We start from the raw sequence: 24838 nt of genomic DNA on the forward strand, positions 1-24838 counted from the left end.
CAATCGCTTGTATTTTACCTTCAAGTTTATTCTTCATACAGTTCAGTGGAACTATGAACTCTTATGGTTCTCCTGAATGTGTTTATACTGTTTTGTAGGTTGACCCTATGACCATCTCCTGTCTTTAATAATGCAATTAGCTGACCAATGTAATATGCAATTGCTACATTGAAACACCACATTCTACGGAAGCAAGCTACTGCTGACTGCCTATGCTGACATTAGTTGCATTGGGGAACTTCACAATTCGCGCATCAAGTGCAGCCTTGAAAGCCTGAATGGTGGAGATTGACGAGACGAGGCCATGTTTTTACAAGAGGAAGGGGAAAGCCAGGCAGCATTCGGGGACATTGGAAAGATGCTCATTCACCAGTATAGGAAAAACCCAATTCGTTTATTTACTGGTTACAACAATACAGGGGCTTGCACCACAAGGCTGTAATCAGCTCCCAAGATGACTCTGAATAGAAGCCAGTGCTTACCAGAGTGATCCCCCAACCTGCTCCCTGATTGATTTTCCTGGATCATGTGATCTTTACTCTGCAGATTGGTCCTCAATGGGACTATCACCACGGCAATCCTCCAGAGGGATTGGGAGCAGATGGTCAAGGAAGTCAATAGATGGTGTGTGGCCCCAAGAAATTAGCAACAGTGTCATAAGAAATTTAACGTCCTCATGCAGGAGGTCAAGGACAGTGAATGCATTGGCATCTCATCACATGAGCAGCCTCTCATACTTCTCAGTGCACCACACCTGAATCATTCAGCCATCAGCAGTCCCTGACACTCAGGACTCATACCTAACATCCAGATACTCCACCCCATCCTCACATATATGCCAATGTCAGTCCCACATGAGCCCTTGTTGTCTTCACATAACCTAAATCTACTGCAACCCTGGATATCACTGATATCCTTCCCTCTCTTTAGTAGGACAAAGTTGCCATTAATAAATGAAAGCCGAGCATTTTCGAGGATTGGCAACGGTGCCCGCAGTTTCTGAGCCCTGCAGAGGAGATGGTGCTCTTTGCCACCAGCCAGCTGTGGCAGTCAGAGAACATTGAGATTGACTGTGTTCTTGCCTTATGTCCATTCTCAATTCCTAGTTTATCTTTATCCTACTACTTTGCAGGATGTCCAAGTTGCTGATGGTGTGACCAAAGACCTCTTGCTTCCCACTCCACATCTTTTCCTCACTTTAGTCTTTACCTTTCTGATTTTCTGCTTTAAATTCTCAAGAACTGCCACCTACTCAGCTCCATCACATTCAGGAGTAAAAGAGAGAAACACCTACTCATTCCACAGACCAAAAAGTACCATTATTTGATCTTACATACGCAACCTGCTCAGATACTGGCACTGCACGTACCTTAGAAGCTACTATAGAGCTGAGATCTGCATGTGCGAAGCCATCAGATATGGTGTGGGGTGGGGGGGGGGGGTGGTTTTGCAGGGGGAAGGTCACAGAATGAGGGATTCAGAGGAAGATTCTGATAGAGCAATTTGTAGGAAAAGACTGATAAAGATGACACCAAGATGCTTGGTGCAAATTGCTTGTTGAAGAAGATGGAGTTGTCTGGTTCCAACTCGGCAGAAGGCAACATGCAAAGCTTTCCTTCTCTTCAGCCTCCACTTTACCTCCTTGTTATACGATAAACCTACAGAACTGCAACTGGAGCCCCCATACCTGTTGAAGCCTTTGTTCCCAATTCCTTTGTCCATCATTTGAAGATGCAGCAACTCAATATCCCCCTGTATTGTGGAGTCCACTAGATGTAGACAAAAGTCATAGGTAGAAGAAGGATTGGAATGAGGCACTCACTGAGTGTTAAAATGGGTGGTGCAGGCCTGTAGGGCCTGTTTCCTGTGCTGTGTAGTTCTTTGTTCTTTGAAAACATTCCACATTGCTTCCACGGACTTTGCAATCAAGGAGTTAGTGTTAATTACTTTGCTTGCAAGTAGGCTGGCTGACTGTTTAGGTAACACTATGCTGGGACCCTCTTGCAGCTGTGCACATGCTCATTGCATTTAGTGAGTCACAAGCAAATGCTGAATGGCTGTGCATGGCTCACATTTGTAGAGCATCCATCAGTCCAGTGGCATACAGGCTGCATTGGAAACAGCTGAAGTGTACAGCACTTGGAGAGCCTCCAGCTCCAATCGTGTATACTCCAGCAAACTACAAGTTAAATTCCACACAAAAACTCTTCATCAGGTCACCCTATTTCTCTTTCTCTCCCCCAGTTTTTCCTTCTGCAGCTGACATTGAATTCACCGAGTATAAGTCACCCAGTATAATTCTGCATCCTTCTCTGCCGTTGTGCTGTTTATTTCTCAATCTTTCAATTTTATTGGTTAAAGAAACCTACAGTCATTTCTCCCAGTCACTCAATTTCCAAATGCCAGGTTTACCACAGTGTTTTTAGTGTGCACTTACGGCAACTTGTCGCACAAAAAAAAATTAAAAACCTATATGTCCAAGAACAAGTCTAACCAACGACCAATTTTAGACATCTTGCTACAGCAGAATCTCGCTTAATACATCTGTAAACATGTCCCATGTACAAGATCTTAATGCCTTGTGTTGTATTTTCTATTGTGCTTAAGTTGTCAGCTTTTTCTCATTATAAATTCCCATTCCCCCATGATGTGGTCATCCTCACCCACCTCATTCATGGCACGGTTTTCACCTGAAGCTGAACTTGGTCTTGATTTCTTGCAGAGGGAACATTTGGGACTATTATTCATTCTAAATTGGAAAATAGATGACTTTAGATCTTCTCATCTTTCACTTTAGCCTGTTCCTTCAAACAGGCACAACCTTCATGAAAAATGTTGGGAAAGCTCTATTCTATGCATAATGGTGGAATGGGATAAATTGCATTGAAGCATGTCATTGCACAATTCACAAATAATGTGATGAGAATGATTCATGGCCTTCCTCTCTCCCTTGCCACAAGCTAAATCTCCTGAGTATTTTTACATGAGAATGATGCCCTTTATTTAAAAAGAAATCCAGTTCATTTTGAATGTTTTATAAAGTGAACAAATACACCAGCTATGTTACTATTACAATGGATATATTCATTGCAAATGTCAAACATAATTTCACCAATTAGCATGCTGAGCACAGCATATTACTAAATGGATACTATGGTATCTGGTTTCCTGATTAATGTAATATTTTTATTTGAGTACAGGATTTTGGTGCTCTCTTTCAGCTCAGTTCATCATTTTAACTCATTAAATGATGAAATATTGGAAGTTCATATTACTGACCTGTATGTATTTACTTATTTCCTTTCTTCTTTCTCTATTCTTTTTTCAACTGCAGTTTGATAGGTAGTTTTGTCATATCTGCCAGGATTGCCCTATTTGAGATGGGCATGAAGGCAATTTCCAGACTTAAAGGAACCTTAATAATGGATCTATGGGTGGTACGTAAGATGGCATGAGTTCACTCAGATGAGATTTTGTCCTGACCCTCCACTTGACTAAAGGGTTCATCTGTTGAATGTACTTTAATGTTAACTGAATATTTTCAGGATTACAATGGATTAAATTAAAATTTCTAGTTGCAGTACAATAAAACAAACTTTGAGAATAATTGTAATAAAATTGTGCTTGATCAATGTTTGGTGTAACCCAATCTGGCGTAAATATGATGGATCATTTTATCTAAACAAGGACTGAACCTAGATCTCATTATTTGTACAGATTCCTTGGGGGCATTTTTCTGACCCCGCCCATTCAGACGCAGGTCGAGCAGCGACTGCACAAGGTTGGAGAATCAACAGGAGGGGGCTAGTGAGTTTAGCACCGATGATAACCCGTTTTGTGATCCTCATGTCATCTGGCTCCTGCCAGCAAGAACGGGAATCAGATTAGCAGATTTAAATATTCATTTATATATACTTAATCGATTTCAAGCCAGTTTAGAATCCCTACAGTGTGGAAGGAGGCCATTCAGCCCATCATGTCTGCACCAACTCTCTGAAAATCCATCATATCCAGGCAACTTCAAGACTTCCCACCCATTTCAGGAGCCCTGCCCACGCTGGGCCCCTTTTGGCAGTGTCAACCTGGCACCCTGGTAGTGCCAACCTGGACACTAGTAGTGATTCATGAAGTGTTCCTGCTGCTCCCGAGAGTCGGAGTTTTCAGGAAGCATGGCGATCCGGCTTCAGATTGGCAAAACATATTTAAATGAAGATTTCCACCATCGCTGGAAGGAACCAGATTACATCTGAGCTGGGGTGGGGAGTGGGAATTCCGAAGCAGCCCCTCCCACAATTCTACAACCATGCAATCAAAGGTCCTTCTCTGCCCCTACGGATATTGTGACCCCCGAAGAGATAAACATCAGCCCCCTCCCTCCTCCTCCTCCTCCTCCTCCCCCCACCCCCCTACAAGTGACTGAAACCCAGCTAAGGTCTCAGGGTTAACTAAGGCCACATCCCCTTCAGGGACCTCTATCAGGCCCTGCTTCTTGCCAGTGTCACCCTGGGTAGTGCTATGGCACTACTCAACCATTTCCCCAACCATCGAGAGGCTTAAATGACCTCCAAGACACACAGCATGGCGATCATGACTGGTTTCCACTTTTAGAAACATGTAATGATTCACAGCAGGTTCCCCCTGCTCCCGGGGATCAGGGAAGTCTGAGAGTAGGGAGAATCTGACTTGAAACTGGCCTGATTCACGTGTTCACTGGAAGTGAACCAGATTATGTCGGGGTGCGGGAGCATGGAGAATCCCAGTGCTAAATGTGCTCTGGCCCATCCCGAACAATTCTCTGGCCCTGCATGGCTCCAGCGTGAACTGCACATGAGGCCAAAGAAGTGCATCCTTGATGTTTGCAATTATTTCCACTAAAGGATACGTTATTGATGTGTTTTCCAGAATTAAAGAATTCATTTGGAATTAAAGGGTAGTTAATTTGCCCTATTACCTGGGAACAAGCCAGGCGTGTCACATTGCCATGGAGCTGGGTGGATCTCTGTGAATTCAGTTCAGATCTGGCCAGCAAGCAAAACTCATTAACGTTTGGGAAAACAGCTAAGAGACTGTGTCAACTGTGGGTCTCATGTAGCTTGGAGCACTTGGAAGGAGAGAGATAAATCCAGACCTATACCTAGACGTATCATTCATGATGCAGATGGTGTTCAGTATCAGAGAAAGTTGGAAGAGGCAAAAATAGCTGAAAGATTTGCTAAAGGACAAAATCAACAATAATCCTCAATAAAAGCCAGTTAACCTTGTGGAGTTAGAGAAATGATCAGTTTGGTTTCAGTTTGAAACCATTGCAGTGGGCTATTAGGAGCTAAGTGTTTTCTGAAGTTTTAAGCCACTGCACAAGGGTCACTGCGAGGCCCTTGCTGTAGCTGTGGAATCCAGGGTAGTGAGTTTCTAAAATAAATTGGAGGATCCATTCGCCAAAAGCTACTGTAAGGACCCCATGAAATCTTGTACCTTGAAGGACAGCTGGAACACCAAAGAGAAATCAGAATAAATTCCAGAGAGCAGTCATTTACCTTTGGTTTGGTCCAGAGAAGAAGTGAATGAACTGTAAAGATTTTTCAAAATAATGGAAATCTTGGAGGGAAGTAAAAAGTAGAACTGAATTTATGGACAAGTCTTTATAAATTATATGTTAATCCTGTTTACTTTGTTTAATTTTTCTTTTTATATACAATGAAGTTAGCATTTGTTAAAAGTAAAATCGAGTGATGTAGTTCTGTCAGTCAATTACCGAGTGGTTCAATTTCTTCTTTAAATGTTAACATCCCTAACAGGATTGTTTGTCATGCGTATGATCTATCTATGTAAATTGTTTTACAAAATATATTTGTGAACTCAGAGGGGATATTAGTGATGATTTCCATAATAAAGAACAAAGAAAAGTGCAGCACAGAAACAGACCCTTCAGCCCTCCAAGCCCGTGCTGATCATGCTGCCTGAACTAATTAAAAAAATCTTCTGCCCTTACTCGGACCGTATCTTCTATTCCCTTCCTATTCATGTACCTATCCAGATGCCTCTTAAATGTTATTAATGTGCCTGTTTCCATCACCTCCTCTGGCAGCATGTTCCAGGCAACCACCACTCTCTGTGTGGAAGCTTCCCCTGCACACCTCCCTTAACATTTTCCCCCTGTCACCTTGAACCTGTGTCCCCTTGTAATTAACCTTTCCATCCTGGGAAAAAGCCTCTGATTATCCATCCTGCCTATGCCTCTCATAATTTTGTAGACCTCTATCAGCCCCACAGCTTCCTTTTTTCCGGTGAAAACAATCTGAGTTTATTCAACCTCTCCTCCTAATATCCACCCATCTGTGCTCCTCAATCAGGATTGCTTTCCCTCCCTTCCAATTTACCTGGACAGAATAAGCCACCAGTTTTCACACCCCTCTGCTCAGCAAGCAGCTTGCCAATAGAATGCTAAAAAGCTTTCAAACATGTTTCAATTTAACATTTGTTAAACACATGAATGCTTTCATGAAATGGATAAAAATGTGTTTCCTTCACATAGGTCGGATGGCCACAAAAGTAGCATGTTACCGCGATCTTCGTGCACAAGTAAACCTCTCCTTCTGCAATCCGAGGAGTCGGCCAGCCACTGGAGTCATCTCTTGCAACGTACAAGCTTGTCCTGCGAGGTAAGAGCTTAAAGTACTAAAATCATTTATTTACAGAAAATTTGAACTGATTTTTGATTTCCTTTCCAAACCAATTTAGATGTTTTCAACCTAAAATTTGCAAGTATTAAGTTTAGTTAGGCCCTAGGGGAGTTGCTTCTACAATACTTTTTGGTGTGTGTTGGTGCATGTAATTAAATTTTATAATGACAGCAGATATTATAAATTGACATTTCCATGATTAAAAATGAGATTTTAAAAAAAAATTGGTGTATATTATTGAATAACTCTTGCTGCTAAAATATGCTTTATACTAGATCACTGTGCATGACACAGTGCACAGTGGTTAGCACTGCTGCCTCACAGTGCCAGAGACCCGGTTTCGATTCCCAGCTTGGGTGACTGTGCGGAATCTGCACGTTCTCCTCGTGTCTGCATGGGTTTCCTCCAAGTGCTCAGTTTTCCTCCCATAGTCCAAAAGACGTGCTGGTTAGGTGAATTGACAATGCCAAGTCCTCCCTTAGTGTATCCGAACAGGCACTGAATACGGTGATAGGGGATTTTCTCAGTACTTCACTGCGGTGTTAATGTAAGCCTACTTGTGACACTAATACAAATGTAAACAGGAGGCAACCATCACCATTGCAGCACGTTCCATGGCTAATCCCTCTAGCCTCCATACTTTCCTTCTATCAGCCCTTGCAATCACCTGTGCAGTTGCATGAATACCACTCCCATGGGACGGCAGAGTGACACAGGTTAGCACTGCTATCTCACAGCTCCGGAGACCCGGGTTCAATTCCCACCTTGAATGACTATCTGTGTGGAGTTTGCACATTCTCCCTATGTCTGCATAGGTTTGATTCCCAGCTTGGGTGACTGTGTGGAGTCTGCATGTTCTCCCCGTGTCTGCATGGGTTTCCTACGGATGCTCCGTTTTCCTGCCATAGTCCAAAGATGTGTGGGTTAAGTTGATTTGCCATGCTAAATTGCCTCTTAGTGTCAGTGGGATTAGCAGGGTAAATACATGGGGTTATGGGGATAGGACGTGGGAGGGATTGTTGTCGGTGCAGATTTGATAGGCGGAATGGTCTGTTTCTGCACTGAAGGAATTATATGATGTGCCTTTGACACGGGAGGAATCAGGCAACGGGGATATTAATTTGTGTTGACTTTCTGATCAAATAGAGCAAAAAATGCAAACATGAAAGATTGCAATGCAAAAATATTTTAACTTTACAGTAAATACATGAATAAAATTGGGCAATGTGGCATCATCGTAAGTCCAATTGTCTAAGGCTATATGAGCATTGGTTGGGGTGGGGGAAGAATGTCCTATTGAAGTACATTAATCACATTGCTGAGCTCATTTTAAACATGGACTGCAGATTGCATTCTTCTCAATCATTCCTGTCATTTCAGCAATAGTTCAGTGTGTTTCCTAAATATTTAATACGTTGTAAATAATGCAAGCACAGTAGCATATAGATACATTATAGTAATGTTATCAGTACAATAAAATAATTTTATTTAACAAAAGAGCAACGTTTCACATTTTGAGTTATATAGTAAGTAATGTATAATGGCAAAAACTAATGAAGACTAGTTCATGGCATCATGTATTCAAAATCGACTTCCAGTAACTAACTTTAGGAGAAGTGATCGATTGTTACAAATTCAGATGTATACATATTTCTAACAATCACAAATTTCTAATGTTTAGCATCATCATTAAAATTTCAATAAGGGCAATTAATTTTATTCTTGAGTCCCTTTGGTATCCTTATAGACAAATATTGTTGCTATTCATTTTTTCATGAAAAAATTATAAGAATATTTTCTGCTCCTTCTACAGTTAGAATCATAAAAATTATGTTGTAATGGTGATTTCTCTGTTCCAGCTCTAATATACACAGGCATGCATGTGCTTAGGACATGTTTTTGACAACCACAGCAAAGATTTTGTTGATATTTACTTATTTATATCATCTACATTTTTTGCTCAGAAACAATGGAGAGCGGGTCCCTATTTTGATTTTTGCCAAGGTATCAGCTTGCAGCACTCCCAGGTCAAGTAAGAATAGCAATGCTACTTAGTCATCCTGTGTGGAACACTACATACTTTTTCGATTAACAATCCAATCAATTTTGTTGCCTGTGAATCAGGAAATAAATTAAGTTCTTTAGAAATGGGCAGGATGGAGGGGGGGAAATGGCTTTTCAGCCTGTGTTCTTATCCAGGAGTGCTGTACAAAAGTCAGCTTGATTGACAGGCCTGGCTTCCAGTTGTGCAGGGAATGTGCCAGAACAGGTTAAAGCCCTAAGTAAAGACCTTGCAACTTCTAGTGAGAACATGGAAGAATTCCCGTAGATTTGAATCCCAGACCCCAGTGGGATAGTCTGATCCCTGCTCAGGTGGGGATGGGGATATGCGTATGCAAGGGATCCGATTTGAAAGAAGGTAAACTGATGAGAGAAAGGGGAAATAAAAGAATAACTCCTCTCCTGGAACATAGACATTGCTATCGAGGCATTCACCTTCTCCCCGAAGCTGTCCTAGTCTACTTTCAGATGCTGAGTTTCTTAGAGCCTGGGAAACTCAGCCAGCCAGGCTCATGTGAGTTGCCAGTTCTCGAGCCTTTTAACACCTCTGGACAAAGATACCGAGAGACATCATCTGTCTTCTCACTCTCAGACAGCAGCCTCCAGGGAAAAACCTGCTTCACACAGCAGAACCCCAGAGAAAGAAAGAAAATACCCCTTGCCTTTTGCAGATACTAGCAGACAACTGCCTCCTTGTCTTTCTGTAAGGCTAGCTCTCAACTTGTCAAGCAGCCTAGTTAAATCCTACGGTGAAACCCCAGTGGACAACCATAAAAATAACAAAACTGCATTAACTCAGATTAAAACGAATACCCCAATTATTAGGAGTGATTACCCTTCTGCATGCTCAGCATGTGGCCTGCCAGTTGCAGACAAATCAGCTCCATTTAAACAGAATTGAACTATAAAACTGCCTCCTCGCAGGAAACATGACAAACACATTTCTTAAAGCACAGTATTGTCACACAGTACACAGATTCTTCACTGACTTCTGGAAGGAACTAATGACATGGAAGTTGAGGGCCACTGTGACCTTCAGAACCACTAGCATTGGGTGGCTACCCATGCAGTTGGAGACAATCTCTGACCAATCATCTGGTGATGGTGTCCCTCAAGAAAAGGAGCCTCTTTCAGACTGGAGTTCAGACATGTTGAAGTAGTTAGACACTGCTTTTATACGCCGACTGAAGGGTAGTGACATCTCCTGCAGATCTTTCCACCTTGCACTCCCTACTGGCTCTATGGCCCCTGTGCCAATGCCTCCCCTCCCACCAGATGCTGCATAGTCACCTGGCCTTCTCTCTCTCCTGGTCCCACTAGCTCAGTATATAATCCCCATTATCAAACAATGCATGAGACGCTGTCTCGTGCATCTAAGACTGTACTCTGCTTAAATCTTCAGAAAAAGGTGGCCAAAAAGAAGTATTCCAAAAGAAAATTATCCACGCATGGAATGCACCAGAAATGTCACAGAAACCTTCCAAGTCACGTAAATTTCTCAGAAAAATGCAAAACTAATGAGACAGAGCCTTTGCTGTGGGACCCTTTTATACCATCCCTGCATGAGAACAGGAGGAAAACATGTTGGCCACCTGCCCATGTTGCCTGTGCCACGATCACAAAATTGCACGTGCAATGTAAAATGGCTCTCCATTGGTCAATTAAAGGCCTTAATTGGCCCTCTAAGTGTCAGGCACGCTTCCAATTTCTATGCACGCCTGTCGACCGTAATATCACTCGCATATGCAATAACATTAGAACGTTCACCCGAAATCTTGTCACATAATTTCATGCGGGTTCAGGTCAGGTGCAAGCCTGCTTTCTTCATATAAAATTCTGGCCCTGGTTTATCTTCTATCTCTTTCATTTTCAGACCTGTCTTAACCAGATTCCTTCCACTATTCTTACTAGGTTAAAGTCTTATCGATGCAGCCACATTTATCATATTCTTTTAACCGATTGAAGTGTTATAAATGCATAAAAATGTAAAAGCACTGCCTCTCCTCCTGTGTTCAAAGTGAGATGGAAACATTACATGTGCAATGACCAAACGTAAACATTGAACAAACTCTTCAAATGCTAATAAATGTTTTTTGACAAATCAGCTTTTAATGGTGAGCTTTGTGGTGAGTACAGCTTTTGTGGTCTACCTCTGACTGGTATATTATGGCCAGCAACACAGCTGTCTGGATCTGCGGGTGTAAGGCACTCGAAATTTAAAGCACTTCATGTGTCAGATTACTCTCAAGATTCAAAGCGGTTAGACTAACCAAATCCTCTGGGCTCCAAAACGCTGCAGGGTGTTGAAGTGCTGTAGATCCGGGAGTTCCTGAAGTGCGAACACAGTTAAAAATGTTTCATCAGCTGATATGAATAGCATTTCTTTGCCAGTTTTACTAACTGGCGGCAGCCATTCTGGCTTATGAAGGCTGATGGCTGGTCGCCAGCAAGCAACTACCTTTCTCCATCCGATTACCTCATTAAGGTTCATCTTAATAACCAGACTAGACAAACTGTAATATTCTGGTCATCAGACTGGAATGTCCGATATTCAGTGTCAAGTGTCATGTTTCAGCCCTGAACCTGCCAGCATCACAAAGTCAGCAGATTGACTGGTTCCCATTTCTTTTAACTGTTAGATACCACATTCCTCATGCATAGGCTTCTGCAAAACACCAAAAATATTTTTTCACTGTTTTTGTTTTGCCATTTTAATGTTGCAATAATATTTTGTGTGCACGCTTTAAATAAAATTTTTATAAATTAGATATTTTTAAGATAGCTCTTCTGCTCTCCTTTCTGCTATCCCCATGAATTAAAGAAATTTTGCCTCGGCTTCTACTAGTGTAGCTCTGTAACTGGCAGCTCAAGATATTAAAAACATTCTATCAGTAGTTTTATTCTCTTCAGCCTCACCACTCTGCCTGTCCAAGGAAACCCAACAAAAAAACTCTCAACTGTAGGTGCCAGGTAGAGAATTGAGTTCCCCAATGGCCTTTCTCTCCTCGTGCTGGGTCGCAGGGGAACTTGAGCTCACCATCTTGAGCCCACTGTAAAGCCACCTGTCCTGGGGGAGGCTCACTAACTATGCAGGGTGGGTTTCCAGTGGAATTCCTGTCACTACGAGGGAGCACTCCACTGCTGCAGGGTTTGTGGGGTTGGCGGGGGGGGTCCAGACAAAATTTTCAGAAGGGGCTGTTGCAAAATCACCACTGCAGTTGCAAAGGATGCTAGGCCAAATGTTAGGATACAGAAACACCAAACTGTGTCAAGGCCAAAATAGGCAAGGTTTAAATTCTGAAAAAGGCAGCAAATGGGCCCTATTTTGTTATTTTAATTCTAAGCGGACTTGAAACTGGGAGTGTTTCAGATCCAACTTTTAGACCCGTTCTCAGGTGCCCCCATGTGCAACCTGCCCAAAAAAGAAAAGTACGAGTGATTCTGAATCATGTTGCAGAAGCCTGTTGGTGGGGCTTAACACACCCGAAATGCTGCAGCTCCGATCGGAGCCTTCAACTGTGCATGCGCAGTAAAATAGAATAGACAGACGCTCCCCTGCCACATCACTCCTGGGACAGATTTTCCTCCCCCTGGTCTCACAGACAATGCCCAACCCTCACAACATTACTGTCCCCCTTATCCCCCACCCTGACTGATCACAGCCCCCTGGCCCTCTTCCCCACCAATCACATGCAGACTGACAGCAGACCCCATCTCCCCCCGCCCCCTCCCCCACTGATCGCATGCAGAGTGGCAGCGGACACCCTCTTCCACCCCCCCCCCACCCCACCCCAATTGCTGGAAGCTCTGAACTTACCTTCTCAGAAGCAGGAGCATCCGAATCGGACCTTTGTGGACCATGTCTGTTTCACACCGAATCTGGACAGGCGACTATGGTGGTAAAGCAGGAGTGCTGGTAAGTTTGGGCGTCCAGCCCATTAAGTCAATCTGAATACATGCAAATGCATTTAAATTGACATGGTGCCCGTTTCGGGTGCAGTCCCAATCGTGGCCATTTTCAGCCATTGGTAAAGGAGAACGGCCGCGGAGGTGGCCGTGGATCGGTTTACTCGCCTCACGCCCGACGTTATCATGTTTTCTCGCCCAAAAATGGGGGCAACTTGATGGTAAAATCGGGCCCAATGTGTCCACGACTGGACTCGTTCACTCCAGCAACGTCATCACTGAGCATTTTGCCACAGCTGCGAGAAGAACTACCATCCCAGGGTTCCACAGGATCAGCGGTGAAGGCCTAGCCAGAGCTCCTTGCCAGCATTGATATTGCAACTGGGCGGTGAAAGGGAGGCAAGTGATTCCCTGCATCGAATGAAGACCGCAGACGTCAAACTTCCTGCTTTGATTCATTTTAATATTTACCATTAGGACTGGGCTGACAGGAGAATAAACGATTGTGCACAGGCAGGAGGGGAAAAGGAATTCTGGACAGCTTTCAGCCTTTAAAGCAATTGTCACCTTAAAAGGGCAAGAGATGGAAACCCTGTGATTGAACTTTCTTGTGGGAAAAACTTCTGTTTGATCAATTTCTGATGGATGTTGGCCAGATTTTAAATCCTCTTCTGCTGACCAGGAGGACGTAGTTGGTCTCCACATTTATTTCAATACTTCATCTCTCATGTATGTATTCGTATTGCTCAGCCGCCTCTGCAGTCTGCTTTGTTGGCGGGGTTAGGTAGCGGCAAAGTTGTAAAAGGGTAGCATTGTGGTGCCAAGCAGTAGGTGGAGTAAAAGGGAAAACAAGTATGAAGAATGATGGCGTGGGAGTGGGAAGTGGGTACTGGTATGAATCTGTGACATTTTTTATTCATGGTGGGATAAATGCTGAGTGTAATTTTCCTATCTGCACAGGAAGTTTGACAGTATCTGGCATCCCTGCCTCATTGCAGACTTGCAGCAGATACATTTGTGCACCACATTTTGTAATAAGCAGTAGCTTTCATTTTTTATATATAAATATTGAGCATTTCCCCCATATCCTCTTTTAAGAGTACAATAGAAAATCAGACCACGAAAGTTCAGACCTTGTAGGGCAGGATTTTCCTTCTAGTTTATTGCCACATGAATTGTGTTACTGGCCTGGGCAGCTGAGGAAAGCCAGAAAGGGTTTTGAAACCAAAACCAATTTCAAACGAGGCAGATCTTTTTTTGGATAAGTGATAGCCATTCATCCAGAAAGAACTCTTCAAATATAGACAACAAAAATATAACAAACCTTACTCCAACTTATAAATCAAAGAAAGGGTTTAATAAAGAAACTTCGTTAGTCCAAACCTGAGGCCTCACTGTGGGCCATTCCAAGCCCCCCTCAGAATTCCCAACAGGTTCTACTTATACTGATGAGCAGCTGGTCAGCTGATCATCACATCATTCTGTAATTGGTTACATGGTTTATTGGGTCTGCTGACCCTTACAGCCTGTTACCATTGGTCGTAATACATAAGGTACAATGTTATCACTGGTTACATTCCAGCCCAGGAAAGCGCCTGGCCGTACAGACTGTGGATGCCACAGCACAGTAGTCTGAGCACTAAGAAAGTATACAAGAGGAATCTGGTGTTGCTACAACTGAACGTGTTTTCACCACCCTATCAGGTGCAGTGGATTCCAAATTCTAACAGCTCATTGTGTAATGTTACTTTCCTCAGGATGCCTCTGGTGCTTTTATCCAGAACCTCTGGTATCGATCCTTCAATTAGACACAGTTTCACGATATTTATTCTGCACCTTTCATCATTTTAAATAACTCTATCAAATCTCCTCTTGACCCTCTCTACTCCAAGGAGATGAAATAATCTTCTACAACTTATCCACCCATCTTCCATTCCTGGAACCATTCCAACAAATCCTGTCTCTATCCTCTCTGAAGCTTTCACATCCATGCTAAAATATGGTGCCCAGATTTAGTCACAACTGTCCAGTTAAGGCTGAATAGTGTTTCATATGGGTTTAGTATGGCTTTTATGTTCTATGCTGCTGTTTATAAAGACCGGGGTCCCATATCATTCATAAACTGCTTCATTACCTTGTTTTAGTGCTTTAGCTTTCCGTAAGTTCAGCCTCTTCAATGGAATTCTCCCGCGCACCTGCCGATGAGTTCAATAGCAGGAGGAAGGGAAGAATTTGGTGGGAGTCCAAAAATCGGTTTTCTGCTGGCATGAATTTCCTGTGGGATTTTCTGCATGTGCCTCCAGAGCCAATTGGGAAAGCCAGATGCATCCTGCAAATAGGATGCAGTTGAAGGCTTAAACAGAGTCTTACCCTCTTTTTTTTCGCCCCCCCCCCCGCGCAACCAAAAAAACCAAATCTCTACAATGCCGGTGGCAAAACACATTGGTCCAGAATCTATCTGAAACAACATGGTGGGGACAAGGGCATGGCTGCTTCCCGCCACAGAGACCAGCAGGAAACTATAATCTGGCCATAACCTCATTAATTATGACAGTTTAACGTCAATTTTCATAGCAGGGTGTCTATGATGGTTGTGAGTCCTGCAATCCTATCTGGGCACCATATTGGAAAGGCACCTGACATCACTGACCTAGCGTGGAAGAAAGAAGGTGGATTTCCTGAGAAAGAAGCTGGATCTCCAGGAACAATCTGAAGCTGGAAGATAGACCTTCTTGATGATTCTGAACCTGGAAGATCCACCTATAGATGCTTACCCCAATGCTGTGATGTTCCAAAGTCTAGGATCTGTTGGCCTCCATCCTGAACTCTGGAGGCACCCTCAGGCATTGTACAGGTGAATCCTGACTTCTGCACACCACATTGTTCCAGACTGGTGTGTTTTCCTGTTGGCATCACAGAGAATCTGGAGCAGGGAATATTCTGATCAGACCTTTATCTGCATCCCATTCGTGCAATGCAAAGCAGTTTCATGCTGGCTCGAGCTGGTTTCCTAGTCCATCCACCAAGACAGGCACCAGTGGAAGTTCCCACAGGAAATTCACTCTGGCATGGAAACGATTTTTGGATTTCCGCCAAATTTTACTGCCCATGTCTGCCATTGAGTCCACAGGCAGAGCCATGGGAGAATTTGCCCTCAATTTATGCTGAATATATTTTGTAGTTAAAATTCCATAATCTTTTAATAGGCTGAATTGTGCTTAAAAATTCAATGCAGTTGAGTGGAAAGTGTACCCCATTATCCTTTCTATTTCCATGTGGTTGATGAAACAAAAAGGTACTTGGATATTTGTTGTAGATGTGGTGACTGTCTTTTTAAGACAGTACAGCAGAGGTGAGTGACCTGACTTGAAGGACCATTGGGAACTGAGAGTGAATGATCACACCAGAGAGAGAGAAAGCCCTCGGGCATTTGGGACCATGTTGTGAGCAGATAGAATTGGGCTGTGCCCCAGGGCAGCCTTCGTGTTGTATAAACCCCCTGAACCACAATCTGTTATCAATAAATGCCTTGTGTTTCTAATAAATCATAAAATCCCTACAATGCAGAACAAGGCTATTCAGCCCATCAAGCTTGCATTGACAATAATCCCACCTAGGCCCTATCCCCGTTACCCCGCGTAATTACTATGCCAATCCCCGTGGTACTAAGGGACAATTTACCATGGCCAATCAACCTAACGAAGTCTGAAATCTCTTCACGATACCGTAACAGCCGCAACATAACATTAGAATTGCAAGTGCTGGAAATCCACAACATGATATCAACTTGTGAAAATGAAGCAATTTAAGTGGGAAATTTAATCAGAACTTCCAGAATTGCATCGAGCGGAGCCACAACTTTTACATGCTACTTACTAATACTCGTATTACTAATCAGACTTCGACATGTGTGAAATGTGAAGAGCCAGCCCCGTTTGGTACCAGCTATGTTCTGATTGGCACCACACCCACAACATGACAGGTGGTTTTGGGCAGGAGGGAACAGTTTGCTGCAACACAGCTGTTAATTAAGTTCCTGTTGAAAAATGTGACCCATAATTTTACACTTAAACATGTCAAGTTTACTGTTCCCTGATTAGAAGTCAAATGCCAATTGTTGGAAACATCTAATAAAACTCAGTCTTCAAGAGCTAATTTGCACCTCTGTCATTCAACACATTCAGTAACTCGGTTGGTTCTCATGAATTTTAGTTCCTGTGTTCTAATTTCTCAAATCCTCTTTGTTCATCTGAGTGCTTGTTTGCTAGCAGCACCAACAGATGTTAAATAGTCGCTGTATTATGGGAGGGGCTTTAAGTCAGATTCTTTAATATAAAAATTATTGCTTGAATCCTAGTTCTTTTGTCTACAAAAACTAAATGTCCTAAAGAACTTGAACTTCAGAAAACACTGAACAGAGTATTGTTAAAGCAGAGTGCTTGAGTTATTTGGGGAAAGAAACTAATTTAGACCATGACCTGCTACCTATTTGCAGATTCCTTAACATTTCTCTCACAGTGAGAATGTGATATGTGAAAGAAATGGGAGCAATTCAACTCTGAGCACGATCCAATACTGCCTACACTGTGTGAGACAACACATTCCCACCATCACCTTAGTAGCTAGTGCAGGAAACTGTTCTTGTATTTCTCTGACTTTTATTAAACTGGATAAAATATTTATTAGCTGGAATTCTCTGGCTGTTCATGCCCCGCCACTACTCCCAGCGAGGACAGAGAATTGGCACTCAACCAAATCTCTGTTTACCGCAGCAGGACCAGAGAATCCCACTGGCGTGAACGGCCAGAGAATCTCACCCACTTTATATATAAATATCAGTCCAATTGGGCAGTTTGCAATATTGTTCAGGACAAAGATAGTTCATTATTTAGGGTGGGATTCTCCAATCCAGTCTGTGCTTGCCCCACTGAATATGAGAACAGAGAATTTGGCATTCCAGCCAAAACTCCATTCACTTTCAGCAGCACTGAACAATTCCAACCACGAACAAGGGTGAAGTTTTTCACCGATAGCCTTCAAAACTCTGTTTCAGCCTTCAGAGGAATAAAATGCAGCCCCAATTTTGTCCTTTTCAATGGTAAAGTGAAGAGCATTCCAGCAGTTAAAAGGCATGGCCTCCTCTTCTAACTTATGTCTTGGCTCCTACTGTCCCTTCACAAGTGTTCACTCCTGCTGTTACTGTCTATCCCACTACTTGCTAATTTCCATTGCAGCTTTCCAACACTGAGTACCAGTTCAAATTGCTCTCCCTCTCGTTATCTTTAATTCTTTCTTTCTCTGCCCTTAGTATTTAGTCTCTTTTCTCTTTCATGTTCCCCTGCAAATATTAACTCCAGGTGCTTATTCCATTGCCAGAATTTTATACTCTCCTACCAGCAGGAAGTGACTCGAGGGAGAGCTTGAAATTACATGGATGGGATTCCCTCCAGGATTTTGCCGGCCTTGACTTAGTAGCCTCAACCGAAAACTCTCGCCCCAGTTAGGATTCTTAAGTGGCCACTTGCATGCTTTTTCTTGCCTGGCCTCAATTCCTAGGCTGACGGGCAGATGACAGATTGATGGGGGCAAATCCCATAAACAAGCAGTTTGATTTTGAGTGGGGTTGCCTTTAAAAAAAATTCTGTTCTGAAATGGGGAGGTCTGTCCTTAAGGCCCAGAGGCCTCTGGACCGCCCCTCCCCCAGTCTAGCCCCCTGAATCCTGTGCACCTGAACTGAGATTCTCTAAGTCTTCCCAACCCTCCCTGCCCAGTGACCCCTGCCACTTACATCTCTTCCGGTTGTCAGCACTTAGTTCCAGGAATTTCCCTGCACTGCCTGTTCTGGCCACTACAATACTGTGCCTGGAGGGATCGGAGAGCTGCTGGCCAATTTGATTGGCCGACAGCTCTCCAAAGTGGGACCTCCTCCTGGTGATGGCCAGAAGCCCACATTCTGCCAATCGACACTCATTAGAGTGTGAAGTGACATTAGGTCTGCTGGAGTCAGCATGGATGTGTTCCCTGCCAACTCCAACTCAAGCCAATCTCTATCCCAAAATGAAAGCCATTTCCCGTTATTCAAATTCCTTCTTCCTCCTCATCACTCCCTCTTTCCTTCTCACTCCCTCTCCGCCACATACACAAGTGCCACTATTCAAGTCCTGTAGAGGTAATCAATCATTGGCCATGATAGTGGCACAGTATGCAAATTGACACTTAGGTATAGAACATTGGGCAGATTATTTTGCCTGCAAGATTTGTTTATCAAGATTTTGGACATTGCATTGCCAGTGTGAATTCATAATTTTTTACTTTGTTATTTGGAATGCTAAATCTGTTACATAATCTCATAGAGGTATGCAAGATCACAAATGATATGGATCAGTTAATGCTGGAATATTATTTTGAATTAAATTGTGAAATTGGATAAGAGAACGTTCAAACTAATAAAAGCTAACTTTAAGACTTACATTGGGAAATTCTTTATACAAGGCCATGTCAAGACTTAGAATGGACTGGATGTTCTCTATTTGCTTGGGGTCCCATCCTCAGTTTCAAAGTACCATATTCATCTATATTTAAAAATATCATCTGCCCATTCCCTCATTACCTATAGATCCATCTGCAAACAATTCATCTTAGCTATGGTTCTTACACCCACCGATTTCTTTGTATTGCCTGTGAGCTTGCAGGCGGTCTCCCCAATGCCTATTATTGACAAAGATGGTGAAGATTAATGGTCCAAATACCAATACCAAGAACTAGTAATCAATTCCAACATAGAAGTTTTTTAATGTTGATAATTGTTTTCTGTCTATGAGAATGCAGCTAGTTTTTTATTCAACCCAAAACCTGAAGCCAATTCTTTGTGACACAGGCTTATTTAGTTGGAAATTTGGGAGCAACTTGTCAAAGGTGTTTATTTTTAAAAATAAGATATATGATGTCAACAGAAACTCTCGCATCCACAGCATGTTGCTGAGATAGGACCTTCTTCACCAGAAGCCTTGTTAAGATTTCCTAATAATCACTTCTCTACGAAGGTTGTTATATATCTGTCTCCGATTTCCCTTTCCTATAACTAAAGTCAAACTAACGGCTCTCTACTTCCCAGGTTTTGACATACATCATTGCAATTAGTCACCTTTTCTATCAACACCACCAAGTGGCCTTTAAAGAGCTGCTGCCTCTTAATCGTTGCTGGTTCACCAAACTTCCCAGCCAACTGTGGTACAGTGTGAGGTTAATGGGCAAGCTTTCTCTGTGCCAAGTAGCCTACATATATAGGAAAGAGAGTCTTCTATCTAAAAAATTTAGTATGGACCTGCTTCCAGTGCAGTTGAATCTTTATCATGGGCTATCTAAGTTTCACTTTTGCTATCATCAGAAAATCAGGGTTATTGTGCACATTGGGCTCTCAGTAGTCCCTAAGTGCATTGCGGTGACAAAGATTATTCCCCTTGTTGTGACTCACCATCACTAAGTTTCTCTAACATGCTTTAAAGTGGATTGTAGCAGTCCAGTCCATATGAAACCTTCATTCCTATCTCTATTAAGAAACATTGTCAGTCCAGCAGAAAGCAGTTAAGTATTCTTACCGTACTGTATTCACTACAAAATAAACATTGTTTATGGCTCTGGTTTGATTTTTTTTTTAGGGGATTTATTTTGTTGACTTGAATATCAATATACTCAAACTCTTTGAACCATTTGATGTCCTGTCCAGTACTGTAACAGTGACATGATCAATTAAGAGAACATTAATATAATATTGATAATTATCTTTTTGTACTGTGGCCATGTTATCAAATTTCTTCCTGTATTCTATGTACGATAGTTATACCTTTGTGGATTTATATGGACTTTTGTGTACCCTTGTGTGAGAACAGGACAAAAATCACCAGTCAGAGTAACCACACTGTCTGCAAACATTGTGGATATAAAAACTATTTGGTCACGCAAAAGTAACATCTTTATAGGAGGTGACATCACTCACATGATATGCCTTATTAGTGATGTACACTGGCATTAAAACATTGCTTAAGCTGTCCAGTAAAGGCCATTTATTGCAACTGATATCTTTGACCGTTCTTGTATGTAGTCTGTGATCTTTGGCTATGAGCCAACTCTTATGTATTAAGTCAGCAAAAAAGAGCACTTGCTTCCCTGAGCTATGAATCTTACATTTAGTTCAGTAATAATGGTAATGTTTACTACTGACTGTGGCTGAGGAGGAAATGTTGGAAGTGTTTTACTGACCAAGTTACGACATCTTGTTGTCTAGTTAATAAGCACTATTTATAATTGTGAGAGAATAGATCTACTTAATAACTGTGTAGGTAATGTGCACAAGTGCTGACAGATGTTTTTTTGGCTGTCTCAGTGGTGGTTTGAGTTACAGTCTGTGAGTTCTTTACTTCCATTCTCCGTTGAGCTGTGAGCTAGTCAGCTGTCATCAGCTTGCTTGCTGCACTATCACGAGATGGGATAGTTGGGCATTGAATGACTAATGCAACCTACCAATAGCCGTTGGAGGCCCGAAACAAGTTCAATGATCCGCATTACAAACTTTTCTCCAAACATTGTTACAAAGTGTAAATTGAAGTGATTATCAGGTCCATTGCAACATTTTGAGAAAATTTTGAGTTCAACAACATAGCACATGTTCAGTTTAAATAAATAAGAGTCCTTGATTCTGCAAGTGTATTTTTAAAAAACCCACAGGAAGAGTTTTTTCTAAATGCATGGTAATTCAATCAATCTGTAAAGTATCCTTCTGTAACCTCTTCACCCTCAAAGTAACCACATGCCATCAATTTTGATTAGTCTATCTAATATTTAGCAAACTTTGACATCGTCATTATACATCCCCATCGTAGATATGGTTTTGCTTTTCCCCCAGTAGTACAAATGGTGGTAGTGATTTGTCATTCATTCTTGAGGATGACTATGCGAGCATTATATGGTCATGTCAGATGGTTGAATTAATGTCTGTGCAGATTGCTACTTGATGTATAAGCACATTGCCATGGGTTCACTTATTGGTATTTCTGATGTTGATCATCCTTCCATCTCATGTTTCATGTTTTCATTCATGCAGGTACAAGTAATTAAGGCAAATGGAATGTTGGCCTTTATTGCAAGGGGCTGGAGTATAAAAGTAGGGAAGCCTTCCTACAACTGTGCAGCTATATATTCCTTCTTGAGTACTTCAATTGAATCTCCATCCACCACCTTCTCAGGCAGTACCCTGAAGAGCCTTGCCCACTGGCCATGTGTATTGAGCAATCATGCATATGTTATCCACAGCCTTCCATGCAATGATTTTTCATCCTTAAAGCATGCACTGAACAGTATGAACATTAGTTGTTCGCTATAAATTAGAAACCAGTTAACTTTGAAATGTTTAAAAAGTTGCGTTTTATCTGCATGTACACTATTTTGTTAAGACATTGGCCAGAATTTTTCACTGCTCTCCTCCGCAGCAGTTGGAAGTGGCTTGCTATTGGTCGCCAGCAAAATTTTCCAGTCCCAATGAAGTCAGTGGCATTTATGTTACTTGCCAGTCATGCTGCCAGTGGACTCGCCGCTTCAGGTCCAGCTGAAGATATCCTTGGACCCTTAAAGTGCCAGCCACTATTTTAATTGTTATTTTTAAATAGAAAGTATTTAACTGACATATTTTTAAAGCTCAAGTAATTTTTGTGGAACTTCATTCCCATTTCACTGAGCATCGTGTTTAAGTAGCTACTATTGGCAATGTTTTTGTTGTTTTAATTTTGTGGTTGAAAATGTGTTGCTTTGTAAATTTGCAAATGGCTGCCCAAGTGACTAACCCACATGGAACTAATGCCTTCAGGGAGAGACGAGAGACAATTTTCAGAAATATTTATTAGACTTATCATTAGAGTACATCTGATTATTTGGAAGTGCTATTGCATGGTCTCTGATATTATCAAAAAGGAAAGCAATAGCTGGAATATGACCCTGACCAGAAAATGTCTGTTCCCATAAAAGGGAGAATTCCCACTTCTATATGGCTGATCCTTGTCTGGAGCAGTATGCGGGAAATTTTACATCTGTGTGTGGTTTTCCATCCATTAGATACTCGGCATCGAATGATTGGGTGGGACCTGGTGCTGCGTATGTTTTCAATATGCACTCCAAATGTGCAGCAAGTATGTCAGGGTAGCAAATATTTTCTAAATCTTGCATCATGATCATACTGTGGTAACACCATGGCAAAGTTTCAGGGCTCAACATCTTCCAACAAGTGTATGAAAAGTTTACATGTTTAACAAAGTTTACATGTTTACAAAGTTTACAAGTTTACACCTGCACTCCGAAGTTTAGCTTTTACAGAACATAAAAACTCGGAGCAGGATAGGCAACTCAGCCCCTTGAGCTGCGGCTTCACCATTTACTAATCATGACTGATCTCATCTCGGCCTTAACTCCACTTTGCTGCACAAGTTACTGACAATGTTACGATAAATGCACACTCAACAATCCAAATTATTATTGAACAGCAAAGTACACTTTAATATAATATAATAGTTCTAATGTTTGCTAAATCTTGCATCATGATCATACTGTGTAACACCATGGCACATTGAAGAAACCATAGGAGTTCTTTAACTAAATAGGTGGAAAATCGAGGTCCTTTATTTTCTCCGACCAGCATCTCTGCAAACACTGAGCAGATTAAAGTAAAGCTTTCACATAGTTGACCAAGTAAAAGCCTAATGAACTTCTAACGTAGCACTTTCAGATGTACATTGGAACATCTGACTGGCAAGATATTAACTAATGCAGGTTTTTCTAAGCCACATCCATGTAAATGAGGCTATCCAGTGCTCATTTGGATCACATTGTACTACCATGGGGGTCTCTGACTCATAGTCCAGATATTAATGTGGTTAGAGGCCAAAGCTCATGTCTGAGTCTGATACCACTATTGATATTATTGTTTTAAACTATACAAGATAACATTGAATCAGTAAGCACTATTTCAACCACTATTCTTTTATATAACCAAGTCTGACATACTTATCAAGTGCATCATCATGTCTCTCATTCCTTTAGCCATCCTTCACTGTAAATCATAAAAAATCGAGTTGCTTCTTTTGCAATAATGTTATGTCTTTGCAATGTCTCCTTATGGAAGTACTTTGCTTTACAGCTTATTTAGAACATGGGAGGCACTTGTAGTACTCAAATGAATGCAACAAAGAATGTAGTTAAATTTATTTGATAAAAATTGGGGATATTTACAGCCTTTTATCTATGCAGTATACATACAAATGATTGCAAACGTTTATTGCTAGCTTGATTTATGAGTGATTTAGTGCAAACTTGGTTAAAAGAAAACAAATGCCTTCAACTTCCACTAAGATAAAGCATTGGCTCTATTTTTGAGAATGTTTCTAATTAAACTCCAATAAGCGCCATTAGATTGGATTAATGCTGCCACCAATAACAAAGAACTGTGAAGCTCTGAAACCTATGGGATTGATTTTAACCCTTATTTGTGAGAGGAAAGCCAAGGCATTTTTTAGGACTGGGATAATCTAACTCCAGATCCTCTGCCTGTCCATTTTCCACATGAAGCGGGCATGACGAGGTTGCAAGCTCTCAATACAGATTGGACGGTCCTTGGTCACTTGCTAATTTTGACAGAAGTGGCAGAAATAGGGTTTTGGAAGTCTCGTGGAAGACAATGTGGAGCAAAAGAGAGCAACTTTATAGGACTCTGAGGAAAACTCATGGTCGCAGAAAGGAAACTCTTCCACTTAGCCCGCATCTCTTTTTCTGTCTGCAGATCAGCTTTAGCTATTTTCCACTCAGATCTCACTTAAAACATAATCAGTTACAAAACCTAATTTAACTAAACCAATGAACTTGGGCCTTAATCCAGAGCTTCCCTCACCTCTAGAATCTTGTAGGGTGAAATTGGGAACAATGCAATAGCCAAAGTAAATAGTTGCTGAATTTAACTGTGACCACAACTGATTTCCACCAGTAGAATCAAAAGTGATTCCCTTTGATGGAATAGGTTTTGAAACTGGACTACTATTTATAAATGCTCATTTAGTAGAATTTTTATCATATAATTAACCATTAACTGTTGCTCCTAAAGCCCATTAAATTAACATCTGTACACATTTCTAATTTTAAAATAGTCCATATGA

General features: G+C 41.7%; 1 protein-coding gene across 1 annotated transcript in view; it reads left to right on the forward strand.

The window, feature by feature from the left end:
* The window catches only part of adamts16 (ADAM metallopeptidase with thrombospondin type 1 motif, 16), a 226589-nt gene that overhangs the window by 189562 nt on the left and 12189 nt on the right, over positions 1-24838 (forward strand). Inside the window, exon 18 of the mRNA XM_080216078.1 lies at positions 6533-6659. Within this exon, the coding sequence (XP_080072204.1) occupies positions 6533-6659 (127 nt within the window). The remainder of the gene's footprint in view (positions 1-6532; positions 6660-24838) is intronic.

Source organism: Carcharhinus amblyrhynchos, chromosome 2 (assembly GCF_965287045.1).
Source record: "Carcharhinus amblyrhynchos chromosome 2, sCarAmb.v2.hapA, whole genome shotgun sequence".
In the NCBI taxonomy this organism is placed as follows: Eukaryota; Metazoa; Chordata; class Chondrichthyes; order Carcharhiniformes; family Carcharhinidae; genus Carcharhinus; species Carcharhinus amblyrhynchos.